The following is a 16,231-nucleotide window of genomic DNA, read 5'->3' as shown; positions in this document are numbered from 1 at the left end:
CTGCAGCCGCGTGTGAGCGACACGCATTGGAGTCCCTGGTTCTAAAGCCGGGGTCGTCGCAGACAAACGAACCTTGCAAGCGCCGATGTTCCTAATAGGAACACCTTAACTTCCGCATCTTGTCTGTATTTCCCCGGACATTAATGTTTTCTAACCACTTTCTCTTGCATACGTGCGTTTCTGCATTCTTTTGCCTTTTTTGTGGTTTAATCCCTTGAGCGATCAAAAAGACAGCCTGCTAAAATGTACGACCTACTTGCGTACTTTACCTATAGGAAAACGGATGCTATGGTGATTGATTAGATTACAGATACTGACAAAATACAGACACGAAGAGAGAAGCTTGAGGGTTCGTATTTCCTAACGTCACAGGGGTTGCCGTGTCTTATGGTGCCTTTCAAAGGTGGCTTAGAAGCGACGTGCGGAATTCATGCCAGGGGGACAGAAGTGGCAACAGAACAGGCTAATCGTGATATTGCAGTGAAATAAGCTTTCCAGTAGAAAGTGGGATGGTAGTAGCAATGTGCAAGTGATTCAGGCATCCTCTTGCATTTCCTCGTCTGGCAACGCTTTGAAATTACACCCACGATTCGTATCCTGGTCTTAACACCTGAGATAAACAGCATTTTTCCGGACGTTGTGGCCAGCTGCAACAACAATTAGATCAACAATGTGAGCGAAGACATGGCCGCGTAATATGCTTACCCGCTCGTGCGAAGACGTTTCGCGGTGCGGCGCGGATTTAGCTGATCATTTTCGATTATTTGGACACGCCGTTCAGGAAATATAATTTCAATACTCAAAGAGGGCGCGCAGCTTTTGTCGAAAATGTGCAGGCCAGCGAGTTCACTTCTGGGCCACCCAGCGCTGCCCACTTTCAATCGGCAACATCCCAGCTCTGTTGAGAATGAAAGGGGCTTCCGTCTACACCTCTCCGAAACAGTTTCACGGGTGCTGCAACAGGAACTCTACACGACTTAAAAAGAAATCCCTTGAGGTACATATTTTTTGATGTTTCGCCATCACTGCGGTTGCTTCTGTTTGAGCTACTCCAGTCCCTCAGAGAATTGATCGAGGCGACAAGCAGCTCTAGTCGACTTGACGACGTACGCCCTATGAGAAATGTAAATAAACGCTCAAGCTTATGCGATGACGCACAAAAACGTCTTAAAAATATGCATATTCAGCAAAAACAGGCATTTCTGATGCCAGGAAGTTCGCCTCTACTCGAGAAATCAAGTGTGCTCTCCCCAGCAAGTCGAGTTTCTCCGAAGCGGCCAACGGAACTGGCGAGCCGCAGACCGAGCAGTGGAACTAGAAAGTTTCCACGCGGCCAAGCGAAGCTGCATCACATCGACAAGCGGTATCTGCTATGTTCTAGCTGTTGTTTTGTTTCCTTTATTTTCTCATCTGTGATCGCGTCTCGTGTACAAACCACAATCCCTAGTTTCAAAGTCAGTTAATCTCAACTTTTCAGCGATTCCTAGAAACCTGCGTTACGGCCGATATCGTTCAATTTTGGCCGAGTTACTGCTCTTGCTGCGGTTTAGTTGCTTTTGCGCTGTGCGAACTGGTGTATGTTTGAATTTAAACAGCAAGACTCAGCGTGGAATAGTTATCTGCTCGAACATAACTTGAGAAAGCCTAGTAGTGTAAGCACATCAAGATAAAAAAAGCTATCGACGACGGTAATATCTAGAGTATATTTTATTTCCAAGAAAACGGCAAGACACGGCTGCGCGAACGTTTTTTAGCAAAGAAATAAAAAACAGCTGGGCCGCATAAGCAGCCTCAAATGTGTTAAAGGGACTAAAGGCTGCTACGCCGGTCGCGCATTCCTGTGACTCACGGAAGCTAGTGACGGTATGCTGGTTGTATGAGGTTCAGTATGGAGACTCCCGTCCCGTAACTTAGTAACATAGGATACAACGATGTCGCTATAAATCTGTCACGGCTCATGGGTCAAGGACGCAATGGACTCTGTGATTGATGTGTTAACTTCAGGCGCTAGGGAATGACACCGTTTTTGTAGCGATAGCTACACTACGCCACCTCTTCAAGCCTTCAGCGTGGCCACCGTGGCTACCCTGGTCACCTGGTTGATCACGTGGTGTGGAGCAGCTGCCGCTGCCGGCGGCGCGGCGTGCCGGCGAAACCGAGGTGCAACAGCTGTGCGCATGCGCCGTGTCAAATGGGAGGAAGATGAGGAAGGAAAGCCCTGCGAAACAGAGCGGTGAAATACTGACTTTCCATTTCGACTGAGCGAGTTCCTCTCGGCCAGATGTAGCTATCGTGTCACTCATGGTTTAACCAGAGCTAAACCACAGCTATTTTTTTTCCTTTTGTATATTTTCAGCTTTCCGTCGTCATGCGGCGGTCACTACGATATGAACTTTTCATTAATGGCATTATTCAGACATTTGTGCCCAGATTTCTCCTGTAAATACATTTGCTGGGATCAACATTGGCTGATGCTTTATAAACTTTGTTGCGTGTATTTTTAGAGTTTATTCAAAAATATATGAAAAATTTGCATGTAGAAAAAGAATATAGAAAGAGGCGCCAAAGTTGAGCACTGTAGTGAAACCTCTTTTTATGCATTCACAAAACGTCACGTCTTCGACTTCAACAGCAAGTGATTTTAGTATCCCAGTAAACCCTTGCTATGTAAAAGAAAGCATGCGAAGTTTTTCTATATCGTCCAAGCCGCATTCAGGCATGTAGCGCTACATTACCAGTTTGCCTTTGTCCGTTCAATCTAGCGAAATGGGCAGCACCCACCTGAACTTTATTGTCTCATTGATGTACGGAAATTGTAGGCAATTGTGAAATTGTGTCTGTGGACATTTCTTTTTTCGTACTTTTTTCTTTAAATCTCCACTTAGCTCTGGGTTCAAGGCATTGAGATTGTTCGTGAAGGTATTGAGCCAAAGATTACGATTTCACTTCTCTTTGCAGGTAATACTTTCCAGATGCCATTGAAGCTACGCCAAAAAAAGCTACAACACAGAAGCGTCTGGCAACTAGCACCTCAAGAAGATTGGAGGTGTTCTTGATGACCAGAATAAATAAAGTTTTACTTTTAAGTCAAGTACATATTGCCTGTTGAAATCACGAGGCATTTCGGCGCATTGTGTGCATGTATACGTACGTTATATGGAATAAGCAGTGCGCATGAAGCTCCCTGTTGTGTGCAAACACATTACTTAATGTACGCTGGCAGTTTACAGTACGCTTATTTTACATTACAGGAACATGGGCCTCTCATGGCACGGGTCATTCCTAATCCCAAATGATGAATGCAACCCATAAGAACTGAAAAGCTATATACGCGATAAGTCCTGTCTATAGATAGGTCTCTTTAATAGTACTTGCCCCGTGGCCTTCGATGGAAAGCCTGGTTTGCTCCACTTTCAATTATATCGAGAGCTTTCTATCGAAGCAGCGCCACACTTTTCCTACAGTTCACAATGATAAAGTGCAAAAAGTTGGATCACGTGCAGCGTCATCCGATGGCACAAAACTCTGGCATGAAAAAAGAAATACTAAGCTTTTAGGGCTGTTCTTCCGCCCGAATAATTCCTGCTTACATTGCACTGTGCATTGTTCAAAGACATTCAGTTATTTCATTAAGTAAGGATGTTGCTTCTCACCAACTTGTGCTGTGCTCCGGAGGCATTCTGTGGAATTCCTGAAATAAAGAATAAAGATATTCGTCGTTAATGAACGTTAAAAGCAATTTTAGATAAAAGCATGCTTAATTTCTGTGAATGCTTGTTTGAATGAAATGCGACACGTAAAGTAAGGTACTTCGCGAAACCCACCCGGTAATTGAACGCCATGCACTTCACGACCACATTAATGGCAGAGAGCGATAAACGTGTTACGTAAAATTTCGGTCTCTCTGCACTTATATCACGTGGAGATGCCGTGTTACAAAACTGTCTTCAAAAGTTGGCAGTAATGTTTGCATGAATTTATGAAAATAATCAGAAATATGCGGGAAAATTCGTTCCCCACTTCCAATATCTTGGCTACGGTCGCACAACAGACTCCGCATTTCTGCGGTCAGCGTGCGTTCGCTACAGCGAAAGGCAGGGAACAAACGCAAAAGAATTGCTCCTTTTACGTGAAATTTTTGCGAGCTGAGAAGCTTGCATGCGTATATTTTCAGTGATGATGAGGCCAAAGAGCACCATGGCACAAGCTATCACGAGGTGGTCTTCACCAGGCGGTGCGACTTGGGGTCAAAGGTCCATTTTCCGAGCAGTTCCTCCCAAAGAAGCTGATCACCAGGCCAGGGCAAAGCTTGTAACTATTGTGTCATTGGCGGGAAATTGAACCCCGCACCTTCCGCATGTGAGGCGGCTGCTCAAACCACTAGGCTACCGCTGCGGCGACTCAATATTCCATGTGAGCAATTTATTTATTTATTTATTTATTTATTTATTTAGCAATTTCCAAAAACATCTCGATCGTTTCGTTTTTGCAGAACTGATGACGTGAAGCGATACGTCGTCTCTTAAAGGTTTGTATTGGCCAAGACTACAAGCAGGTGCTACCTGGTACCGGGGGCCATTTTGACCAGCTGGAGAAGAGCCGATGACCACGTGTTCAGCGCACACGGAAAGGCAGCGAGCATGTGTTGACGTTGTGTGGACCACATGGTGACCCGTGCTGACCATGCTGGCATTGCCTTCGGCTGCATGATCATACTTCTTATGAGCTGCTGGATATAAATTCCAGTGAAAAAAGAAACTTTTAAACTAATATACGTGAAGTTTGTATTCCTTTATGCAGTGGTGTATACGTTCTCGTTACTCTTCTCTTAAAGCAGCTCCCATAGAGGCCCATGCATTCGTAGAGGCTGTCAGTTACGCTTGCAAATAGATGTGTGCACCTCTGTTCACCAGGTGACCTTAGACATTACTCAGGCGCACTTCCGCTCAATCCCGTGTGCTGCAGCGCTAGTTGTGTTAGGGACGTTGGCTCATTTCACGGCGCTGAGCATCCGCACAGGTGCACCTGTGAATAATGTAAGGACACGTCTAGAACACGAGTAGAGCACTGATCCTTCCACTTGTGCTGCTTAGTGGACAGGCGAACAAGAACGGGAGGGCTTTGGAGACCGGACACGAGAAAGTAACTACGCAACCGCATTTCGAATTTCAAGCATTAAAAATGCAGCACCGACGCAGCACTAACATTGAAAACAAAAAAAAAAAAACAAACGAAACACTGCCTACCTTTCCTAACGGTTTTTGCTACGCTTTGCTGCTTGGCGCTACTTGACTGCTGTTCTGACTTAGACGTTCATTCAGCCAAGAAAGAATAATAATAATAATTGGTTTTTTAGGGGAAAGGAAATGGCGCAGTATCTGTCTCATATATCGTTGGACACCTGAACCGCGCCGTAACGGAAGGGATAAACGAGGGAGTGAAAGAAGAAAGAGGTGCCGTAGTGGAGGGCTCCGGAATAATTTCGACCACCTGGGGATCTTTAACGTGCAAAGAAAGAAGAAAGCTAAAAACTGAAGGGAATTAATGTAAGCCGGAGAATTTGCAAGACGTCCACAGTGCAATCTATGAGCACCGCTGTCACAGAGGTGCGGTTAACGAACTGCACATGCATTTTGGTGTAGGTGAACACGCTGCTCGTTGTGCTCTCGGAGAAGGAACGGTTAGCATGGTTTCCTGAAATAGGGTAAACTAGAGTTCATAAACTCCTTCCGGATAAAAGACAAACTAAAGTCCTGGAATGGGGCTTTTTTTTTTTACTGTAATAACAAATGTTTTTTTTTGTTTTTGACATCCCTCGGTGCAACAAAAAAAAAATAGCCGCGTATCTTTATCCTAATTCCGCGCATTTGGGCGACAGCATATTTTAGTTCATTTTTTTTATTCGGAAACGCCGACTTCCCGTTGTGTGTGTGTCTCAGATGATGACGATGATGAAACCCCTTTATTTAAACCACATATTCCCTTACGAGAAATCTCATGTGCATCCGTTGCACATATACACAACTTGATACCCTTTTTTTCTCGTCCAAGATGGAGAGTATATAAGCACTGTTATTTCCTAAACTAAATTTCCTGACACTCGTTCCGAGGATTCAACATTAATACATTTTTGCTCTTGGCACCAGTTAAGGGCACGTTCCTCTTTCATTGTTGCGGCGGTCAATTCAATTCAATTTCTTTATTTTCAACTCGATGTTGGAGGCCCCCAGGCGCAAAAGCTGTTATATGGTTGTCTAGGCGGATGACCATATGGCTGATCGTAGCGCACGATTTAGAACAAGAAATGATTTTCCATGAGCACTTTCGAATTAAGTATGCGGATACAGCCGCTGCGGTATAGACGCAGAGCTCCATTATAACCGCATTAAGTACGCGCACTGTATAGAATATGCCTGCCTATGCAACACCCACACGCTTTACGCGCGGGCTTCGTTCTAGGTGTCGCCACGTATCCCATTGCGTCCACTCAGTTATTAGCACGTACCTTCACACGTGGTTTTTGTTACTCCCCGCGGTAGCAAAACCGAAAGGGTTACGAGAAAATGAACCAGAGCAAGATAATCGTTGTCCTTTTCAACATGTTCAGAGCCAATCTAGTGTTATGATTTTCCGGTTTTGAATTTATTTCATTTTTTTCATTCCACACGACGAAAGACACTCGGTGGCGCTTGAGCCAATGACAAAGCACGTAAGACGCTGGAATTGGAATCAACTAAGTTAAAGAGGGTGAGATCATTTTTCTGTCCGTTGCACTTTTATCTCCCGTAACGGCTGAAGCGGCAAGCACTGGATGTGTTACTTCAGTTCCCAAGACCTATGGCTCTCAGAATGCCCCGTTGAATATAAGGAGATGGACGCAAGAGCCCCAGACTAACGCCAACCTGTCTACCTACCCCTTCGCCCAACCTTCTCTTCAGCCTCAAGAGCAGCGTTGGTGTTCGAGGGCGTACAAAAATGCGCGAACCTCCTCGGTAGGCTCAGCGTGACAGAGACGTTGCGCTGCGCGACACGCTTGGTGAGTCACCCGACCGTTCTGCCCCCTTCAATGCGCGCCCCTGAAAACGCCGTCGTCGCTGTGTGTTGGCGGTCCCGTTTCTAGAGCGTGACGCCCACTCCCCCGCACCTGTTGGCTCTTCTTAAACGCTCCGCTGCGCCGCACGCTGACTCCTATTGGGCTCCATATCGCCGTTTATGTTTTTGCTTAAGTTTCGTGCGAGGGCGTGCGTGGCGATGTGCTCTTCTTATTCTGCGAAGCGGCCGCTTTCTTCTTTGTATTATGGGAAACGCGCGGAGGCACCACGCTGTCTACTCTCGGTTTGTGAACGTATCAGCAATGTGAAAGGTGTGCCTCATAGCCTGAGTCGCTTTGGGACGTTAAACCCCCATAAACCATAAACCAAACCAAGCAATGCGAAAGGAAGCATCTAATACACACTGAAATTCAATGACATTTCAAAGAGCATTAGAGGGCCCAGGAAAGGACCCAGGGAGAACGGCCCAGAGGGCCCTTTTCGAGCCCAGGTAATCGACAAGAACACTTTTAGTTCGTGCCACTACCCCTACACAACCACGTGGCTTTGAGCATTCAAAATCAACGCGGATATTTCTTCGACAGCCGTAGCTGGTCGCTGTAAGCGTAGAAAGTAGTTTATAACTGGCAGAGAAGTGTTGGCCATCACAATCAACATCTTCCAGGAGCACCTCCTTGAATTCAGTAGGTTGCTAGAATTACGAGCGAAAATATCCACACTGAGCTACGCAATCCTCGCCACTGGCGGGAGACCGAGGGCACCAGTTGGTGATGTCCAACAGTGTTCTTGAATAGAAACACTAAAGGCCAGGATTTAAGCCCACATGTCCCTGGAATCTTCTTGTTTGCTATTTTTCTGCTTTGTTCTTGCCTTTTTGTCCGTTCTTTTTTAATTTCATTTCAAACAACACAATTAGGGCGCAACGCTGGCGCCATACCCCGTGCAAGTGCTTAGCCACCTCGTCATCATCGTCATCACCCTGCTCCTCACAAAGGCTGGTCTTGAACATTGCTTTAGGCTTCCAGCTAAAGTGTTTTTTTTTTCTCCGCTATTAGGAATGGCCGCCAGCTGGTATTAGGATTGGCGCCAGCATGTCTCGAGCATTGCCACCAAGACAGAATCTCTCGCCAGGTGTCTGCGGGGTGCATTTACCGCGCTCGCCCGGTCGTTGCTGCGTGGGACAAGCGGGGAGCAGGGTTCTGCAAAAATCCCTTTAAGGAGTCGCTGCCACGGGCCGCGAAGTGGTTCCGGCTGTCTTCCGATTTTCACCGACGTCTCCGCCGACCCGACTACCCCTGGCCTCACGGGCACAGCACCAGCGTAGGAACGGATCGCCACAGTGGCTTGTCTGCCGGCGTCGCCGGCCATCGCTAATGGCAGAACCACTGGGGATTATCTCCCGACGGGGCTGCGCCTCGGTTTCTTCGAAGTTCACCGACCGGCGGAGAGCGGGCCCACCACCTGACGTCGCCTGCCAGCCTGACGGGGTCTTGGCCGCACACCTCTCTCCCTCGGGCTCAACTCATGCCAGGGGCGTGTTCATGTGTGCGGAGGTGTCTGTCTGTGTGTGATAGCGCAAGTTTTGTCCACACCCACCACGGCGAGGGCGTCCCCTACCTGGGGAATCTAGGGAAGACGCAGTGTATAAAACTGGACTGCAGATGCAGTTGCAGCAGCTCACTTCTGAACTCAAAAGCTTGTAAGTATTTAAAATAAACCAAGTCTTCTTCCTCCACTAACGAATCCTTCACTCAGCGGCACTCCTGGCATGGACGGAGCGGGCGTCATCTTGACCGAGGTTGTGTCGAGAAGCGACCCCGATCCCCACCTTAAACACCGCTGCGAACTTGTCATATTGTTCAGAAAGTCTTCTTCCTCCACTAACGAATCCTTCACTTAGCGGCACTCCTGTCATAGACGGAGCGGGCGTCATCTTGACCGAGGTTGTGTCGAGAAGCGACCCCGATCCCCACCTTAAACACCGCTGCGAACTTGTCATATTGTTCAGATTGTTCACATCGTCCATCATTGTTCAATGTGCATAACCAACAATTCTGGACAAAAGCATTTTTAAGCGGGAAAGAGTTTATGAGCGCAATCATTTCATGTATCGTAAGATTTCTCTATAACGGTCAATATATCCGCAGATCTCCCGTCGGCAGGCTTGAATTTTTTGTTATTAACTGTATTGATATCGTCAAAAGCGTTCCCCATTGGTTTTCTATGGCAGTTTTAACTGCTCGATGAGAGTGAGCGAAATATTATAAAAAGAGTTGGCTACATATTGAAAGAATGGATCATTACCTTCACTATTTCTATACCAGTACATTACAGTTTTACAAATTTTTATTCAAGAACGTTGGACCTGAAGACTCAAACTTGTGTCGGTTGTCGTTCTTTCCTCTTATAATTGCTCAAGTAGGACAGGAGAGTGTTCTCAAGTCCCCTACTGCGTTCTCTACAGGTTCTGTTATTGCGTCATTGCCGCTCATAGTATGCGTGTTAAATGACCGCTCCGCTTCCTAGCCCCGCCCCCCGTTTGAGTAAGAGAGCTATGAATCAAAAGTATAACATTAGTGCACAACATATCAAGCGCCAAAGTTAAAAGGGCTTCATTGGCGCCATACAGATGCTGCAACACCGCAGAGAAGAAAATAATATGAAGGTAGCCAAGCAGGTTGGTCGGAGTTTATCTGGAGCCCTCCAACGGAGGATGCCCTCTGGCCCAAGGTCAGCTTTGACGTGTTAAATGTCGCGGCCAACATCCGTGTTATTTAGGTGGTCATTTTCGACATTAAAGTATGACTTTTCTGCATAGCACTGTTGAGCTGTCTATTTCCGAATGCTCCCAGGGCATATATCACACCCTCTACTAATTGTGTCTAATCGCTGTGTACAAGCGTAACTCAATAGATATCCTTGCGGAAACCACTCTATTGGCTTTGCACAAACGGCAGGTGAGTATTGTTGCTCCTTTTTCAAGTAAGAAGCACTCTAGCTAGCGCAGTGCACGCAAAGCAGTTATTACTCCCACAGCACGCTGAAATCGCTAAGCAGGCGCAAAAAATTTCGAAACTCATAACGTTACATTCTGCAGCTGTGTTTTCGCAGCTCACTTTGATTATTATGCACTATTCGCTTCAACAGAAGCCCCGGAGGCTGTCGTCGATTTTACGTCATAGATGCCTACACACTTTGAAGATTCTTTTGGGGAGTGACCTTGTTTGCGTTTCGTGCTAATATCCCTCGTCTCTATGCAGCCTCGACAACCAGACCATAATATGTCGGCTTGTTTTGGCAGGGAAAAACAACAGGTGCGGTGCAAGTTTGGGTTAGAAAGTTGACCTTGTGTAAACACGAACGCGGAAGTAGTTATGCAGGGACGTGCTACTTAGTAACAAGGAAGAGTGATCTGCAAATACAACGTGGTCGAGATCATAAAGTCTGCGCATTATTGTATTTTTATCCAGGAGAAGCTGCGTGTTGCCAGAAGATAAGAACACTTCCCTTCTTTTACGCTGTATTGGCCGGCGCAAGAGTCAAAGAGAAATTTTATGTTGTCTGGCTCTGTTTTCCTTCGATCCAGATAAGGTGGCACTGATTCCACCAGCGACCTCGAAGAAACCTGAGGGAATGGGACTTCCGCTTAGACATCCTTCGATCAGATGAAAACTCCTCAGCTTCCGTCCATGAACAACGGAGCGAGAACGCTGGGAAGGTGGACATACAAGTGCCGCGTCAGATCGTATCTTCGAAACAATCGGTCGGTCTTCAGTTTTCCTTCTTCCTTTCTTTTCTCTCTCTCTGTTTCCACCAGTTCAGTCAATCGATCGATCGTGTAACGTCAAGTACGGTTCTTCAGAAGCGCCTACGACAAAGCAGAGCGATAGAGCGGCATCACATCCGCTGCCAGATTTATGTACATCGTAGTGTAGCAGCCGGACGCGCAGTAGTAAACCTCGCCTCCATAAGATGACAAAGAACGCATCGTACACTCAATACAAAGAAAAGGAGTCTGCATCTGAGCCCTCGATGTTTTTTCGCAGTGATGTTAGTGAGGGGAAAACATTGCTTCGAATGCAGTGATGTGCACCAGCGTCGGGTGTGAAAAATATAGGCCATCTAGTACAACGCATGTTATGAAATGACTGAAAGGAATTGGACAGAACGTAAGCTGAATGGAATGGAAAACCTGCGAAACTGCCAGATCGTGTCTGAACTCCCTTTGAGTCCGTCTGTAATTGTTCGGCACTTTTGTGAGCGATCAGCATTGCAAATTTCATCTCCTGAAAGGTTTCTAAAGTCAGCCAAAAACTTCCTAATATTCTCTAAGCCCGGCACCATTCCGTTCATTTGTTTTTCTGCAGTATATAAGGTAAAAGCGCGTCTGAAATTCTAACTACGGGGCTCCTCGTATCCCGAGATACTCAGGAGAGGAAGATAACGCTTACGTACATCCCTCACACCTTTCGTGAGCTGCACGCAACAGAGAAGCGCCGTAGTTGGAGCCCTGCAGTGTACCGCATCGCTGTGAACGCGTCTCCAGATGTCGCCACATGCACGGACTAGCTCACTACATCTCTTGCTCCGCGCTCTTGAGTCTCTCCTGCGCTTCTCTCTACCAGCATTGCATCGGGTGCTCGCAGAAGCGAGCAGGCGTCGTATTGACTGTTCGGGCGCCATGTAGCTGCTTTCATGCACTCACGCGCGCGACGGGCCGCGCCCGCTGTCGCCTCGTCCTCGAACGAAAGGCTGCATTGAGCCAGTCACCTCAGCCGCGTCTTTGTGGCCGCCCGCTAGGCGTAACCGAAGGAGGTGCAAAGCATTCACACGGCGCGGCGATGGAGCCCTCCCCAGCTCCCGCTTTCCTCCCTCTGTGATTAAGTCAACACCCGCCGGCCGCTCATAGCCAGGCGGCTGGGGACAACGCAACGCAGCGGGTTTCCCGCGTGTCTTGCCACGACGGCTGGGACGTAGAGGGGGGGGGGGGGGGGGGGCATTGCGCGTCGCCACCGTTGCCGTCTTGATCACGGCATCGATTGGAGAATCGCGACGGGACGGACGGACTGGCGGCACCGGGAACCCCTTTCCTTACACCCCCCCCCCCCCCCCCCCGTCCCTGCGTCTTTTTTGGCACCCCATTTCCAGTTCCCAGCCTCCTCTTGATTCTCGCCCACTTTTGTGCTCCGACAGGCTCTCCCGCAACCAGCGGTGTCATTCGCTCGCGAGACGAGCTGTTACACCAGCGGTCGAAGGACGCCTGGCTCTTCGTCGACGGCTGCTGCAGCACAGCCAAGATAGCGTGTTCCCAGAGGCGCTGACCTTGTCCGCGCAAAGACGAGCCGTGTTCATCGTCTTTCCCCAGCCCGTGAAGCTTTGATAATGTGCTATTCATTGCGCCTCTCTTGTAGGTTTCAGTGGCCTTCGGTCGTCTGTTTTCTTTTTCTTCCTCATTTCAGTTCATTCTTCCTCCCTGCCTAAGTTGGCTTTGATTCCTTCATGGTTATAAGGAGCTGGCCTGAACTAAATCTGTCAAAATGGTTGCAGATACCCATAGTCAGACACGTGCCTCGTTAAGTTCACACGTATTAATGACATATGATGCATGGATGACAGACATTACGAGTTGTTCTGGTTAAAGACCATAAGTACAAATAGATGTGAGCTTTCAGCCACTGACTTCATCATTTCGTTCGCAAACACAAAGCACGGGAACATCTTGGTATTTTACGGAACCTTAATCGCAGCTTTGTCTTTGTCCCTTCCTGAGCGTTCGATGGTCCGATAACTGCGGAACTGCGGGCCATCGAGCCCCTCAGGAAAGGACGGCTAGAAGACAGCGCAAGGTCTCGTGAGCGGAGGACTGGCGGCCGGGTGGACTGCACCGGCATAACATAGCAGCAACATGTAAAATGACGCTGATATACGCTGGTCTACGTCTCATTTCTAGGCACTTCTTCGACACAGTGAGAAGGACGATGAGCACCTTTAAAATGCTTTCTGTCGTACTTAGCTGAAGAGCACGCAGATAAAGGAGCGCGCAGAAACAGTCATCAACCTTTCAGGAGAGGTCATTCCTGACAGCCCCAGAGAGATGTCAGAAAAAGTGCGACGCTTCGCCATCGAGCCGAGAATTCTACCGATTGGCTATAGGTCTGCTTTTGACCGTATCCCAGTACACGCACGGGTTTCATACATCGCTGAAGCGGTGCATGAAAGATCTATGTCATGCCATAGAAGGGACATACCACATGAAGGCGACTTTTGGTTTCGCGAACGAATGAGAGCTGAAGTTATTGCAATTCCAAAAGACCGGTGCGTTTGTTATAACCGGAGGAAATCGGCCAAGGCCCAGGAAGCACTATTAGCACTATTGAGAAACTTCGAGAAGTTGAGCTAAGTGATAAATGAAGAGCAGACGCTATGATGTCCAAAATAAATTACGCATGCCATGGTTTGGAAACACTACCAAGGCAGTCAAAGACAACAATGTGTTCGCGCCAAGCACATTCTTCACAGTGAAGTCTCGCACAAGGAAGGCATGCCCTACAGTGTCACCGTCAAGGACAATGGGTCGTGCCACAGGGTTTTGGCGCACTTTCTGGAAACGCATTTGGCAGCGCCTTTTATTCACAATCCCCTCAGGACAAAAGACTGAGAACAAAGTCGTCGAATTATTGAAGATGGCACTGCCAGTGGCATGCATTTTGCTAGGTTCAAAGGATATCTATTAAAACTTTCTGCAAGGTGCAGTAAGGTTTTTTAAAAAATGTAGCAAATTAGTGGGGGCATCCATTCCCTTGCGTCAGGAATATCTAGGCCATTTGCTTGTGAATGATGACAGTGCGTTGTACAAGCAGTGAAAAGGGATTTGCATAAATTCCTGTATAGTGACGCCCATGATTGTAGACCTGGTTTTCGCGGTCCAGGACAGGGAACAGGAATGACAGCTAAGAAGCTGAGATCTTATCTAGAATTTTACGGTTCGAAAGCTTTATTTCACCACTGCAGTGTACATGGTGGCAGGCTGGGTCATACATAAAAATGAGAATACTTATGTGTTACACAATAACACAATATTGCACAGGATCACGACAGGTACTTCCCGCGAAAAGAATTAAAATGATAGACCTGCTGTAACCAAGAGAAAACGTAGAGTTAATTTGTTTTACAAACGCATTGACGTGCCCAGGCACTAGAAAATATTTTTCACAGTTTCTTATCATATAGGGTTCGTAGGGTACGGTTATTGAAACAAAGGGCATTTAGTGGGCGTGGTAGTATGTTTTCAAGTATCTGGCAGTTGTTCTGTATGTTTTAATACGGGAGTGAATAGCGCTTATATCCGCCGCATAAGGAGATTTATGGTTCAGGGTTTATAGGAGTTTAACGTCCCCATACATACATACATACATACATACATACATACATACATACATACATACATACATACATACATACATACATACATACATACATACATACATACATACATACATACATACATACATACATACATACATACATACGTACGTACGTACGTACATACATACATGCATGCATGCATGCATACATACATACATACATACATACATACATACATACATACATACATACATACATACATACATACATACATACATACATGGTTACATTTATCGAACAGTGTTGTGTAATGTGTAAAGAGAAGGCCTTTGACCGTGTATGTCATGACATTCTGTTTGAAATCCTCGAACATGTCTGTGTTGGAGAAGTCATTTTTAAAAGGGACTAAAATGAATTATAGTAACTGTACCACAAATCGGGTTGTTAACCGAAAGCTCACGGACAGAATTGCCGGGATAGCATCCGTGCGGCAAGGCTGCCAATTGTCACCATTACTTTTCGCTCTGTACCTAGAGCCACTTTGCCAGAATGTAACAAATAGCAGATGCATTCGCGGTTTTGAACTTGAAGCATATGAAATGGAAGTACTGAGCCACCGCGGACTTGTGTGATTTTTGCACGTAGTCAGCGTGTAATGCTATCAAACCGTCAATTTTTTTCTTGCAGCCACGCTGATCCCACACTAGAGAATGGGCGCACCACTTTCTAGGTAATTTATCAATATCAACTCTGCTTGCGCCACCTACATGCCCCCCCCCCCCCCCCCCCCCCCACCTTTAACAGTACTAGGACGGTTCCTATAAGACAGCTAGTGTAATTCGATGCATAGAAAATGCAAAAACGCCGCTCTAGCAAGAATTGTTTTGCGCATTTAGAATTACCCCTAGGTATCGAAATTAAACCGGACCGTTACACGGTGGCTGCTTCATACGAGTACATTGTTGGCGTGGCACTTAAACACTGTATCGACCTATCTAGACGGAAACCGCTGGCACCGTAGTGAGCACAAAAAAAAATAGAAACCTACGACCATTAGGGTTAAAGCATCAAGACAAGGTCTCAGGCGATGTCGAGCAACAATACGCGTAACCAAACCCTAGCTCGTAACCGGAATCACGGTTCTCATCTTTCGTGTCTCGCGCCGCCGAGCTGACTCGGGCACTTCAGAAAGAAGGTGGGATAGGCAACGACAGCGTCGGCAGCCTCCACACGGGAGGAGACGACAAGGCTTTTAGCTGCTCGCTCCACAACCGAAAGCACGACGGGGTTTCAGCCGAAACAGAAGGGTGGCCCGCATCCTTTCTACTCGGGGGCAAACAAGGAGGCAGCTTCAAAGCGGAAACCCGCTTTCATCGTTGGCCCCGCAAATTGCGCCAGTGGCTCAACTGCGTCCCATCCCTCGGTTTGCGAAGCGGGGAAGAAGGAAAAAGAAGGCCTTTCACTCTTCATCGAGGCACTGCTGGGGAACGTCGCAGCCGTGAACCCAGATTGCTCGCGGATACAAAATGTGCAGCTCGGCATGCTGAACTTGACGCACCCCCATACTGCCGCCTCGGCTCACTTGTACTGTTTTGTTCTGTGGAAACCAGGAGGGAATTGTACGGGTGTTTCCTAACTTGCAGGCTCTTCCTACAACAAGGACTCTGCATTCCAGACCAGAGTCGCCAACTTCTGCACTTTGAAGACTCCTATATAATTAGCTTCTGTATAAACGGAAGGTGTCTTTGGAAGGCATATTGTCATGCGCCCATAAAGTAATTTTAGCTTTGCTTCCTTTAACCAGGTATTGTTAC

At 47.2% G+C, this 16,231-nt stretch overlaps 1 protein-coding gene across 1 annotated transcript in view; it reads right to left on the bottom strand.

Moving 5' to 3' along the window:
- The window catches only part of LOC144094037 (uncharacterized), a 96,128-nt gene that overhangs the window by 38,140 nt on the left and 41,757 nt on the right, over positions 1-16,231 (bottom strand). Inside the window, exon 2 of the mRNA XM_077627888.1 lies at positions 3,654-3,691. Coding sequence (XP_077484014.1) covers positions 3,654-3,691 — 38 coding nt within the window. The remainder of the gene's footprint in view (positions 1-3,653; positions 3,692-16,231) is intronic.

The sequence above is a fragment of the Amblyomma americanum genome, chromosome 6, assembly GCF_052857255.1.
Source record: "Amblyomma americanum isolate KBUSLIRL-KWMA chromosome 6, ASM5285725v1, whole genome shotgun sequence".
Lineage (NCBI taxonomy): Eukaryota > Metazoa > Arthropoda > Arachnida > Ixodida > Ixodidae > Amblyomma > Amblyomma americanum.
This window is presented reverse-complemented; position numbering and strand designations above follow the sequence as displayed.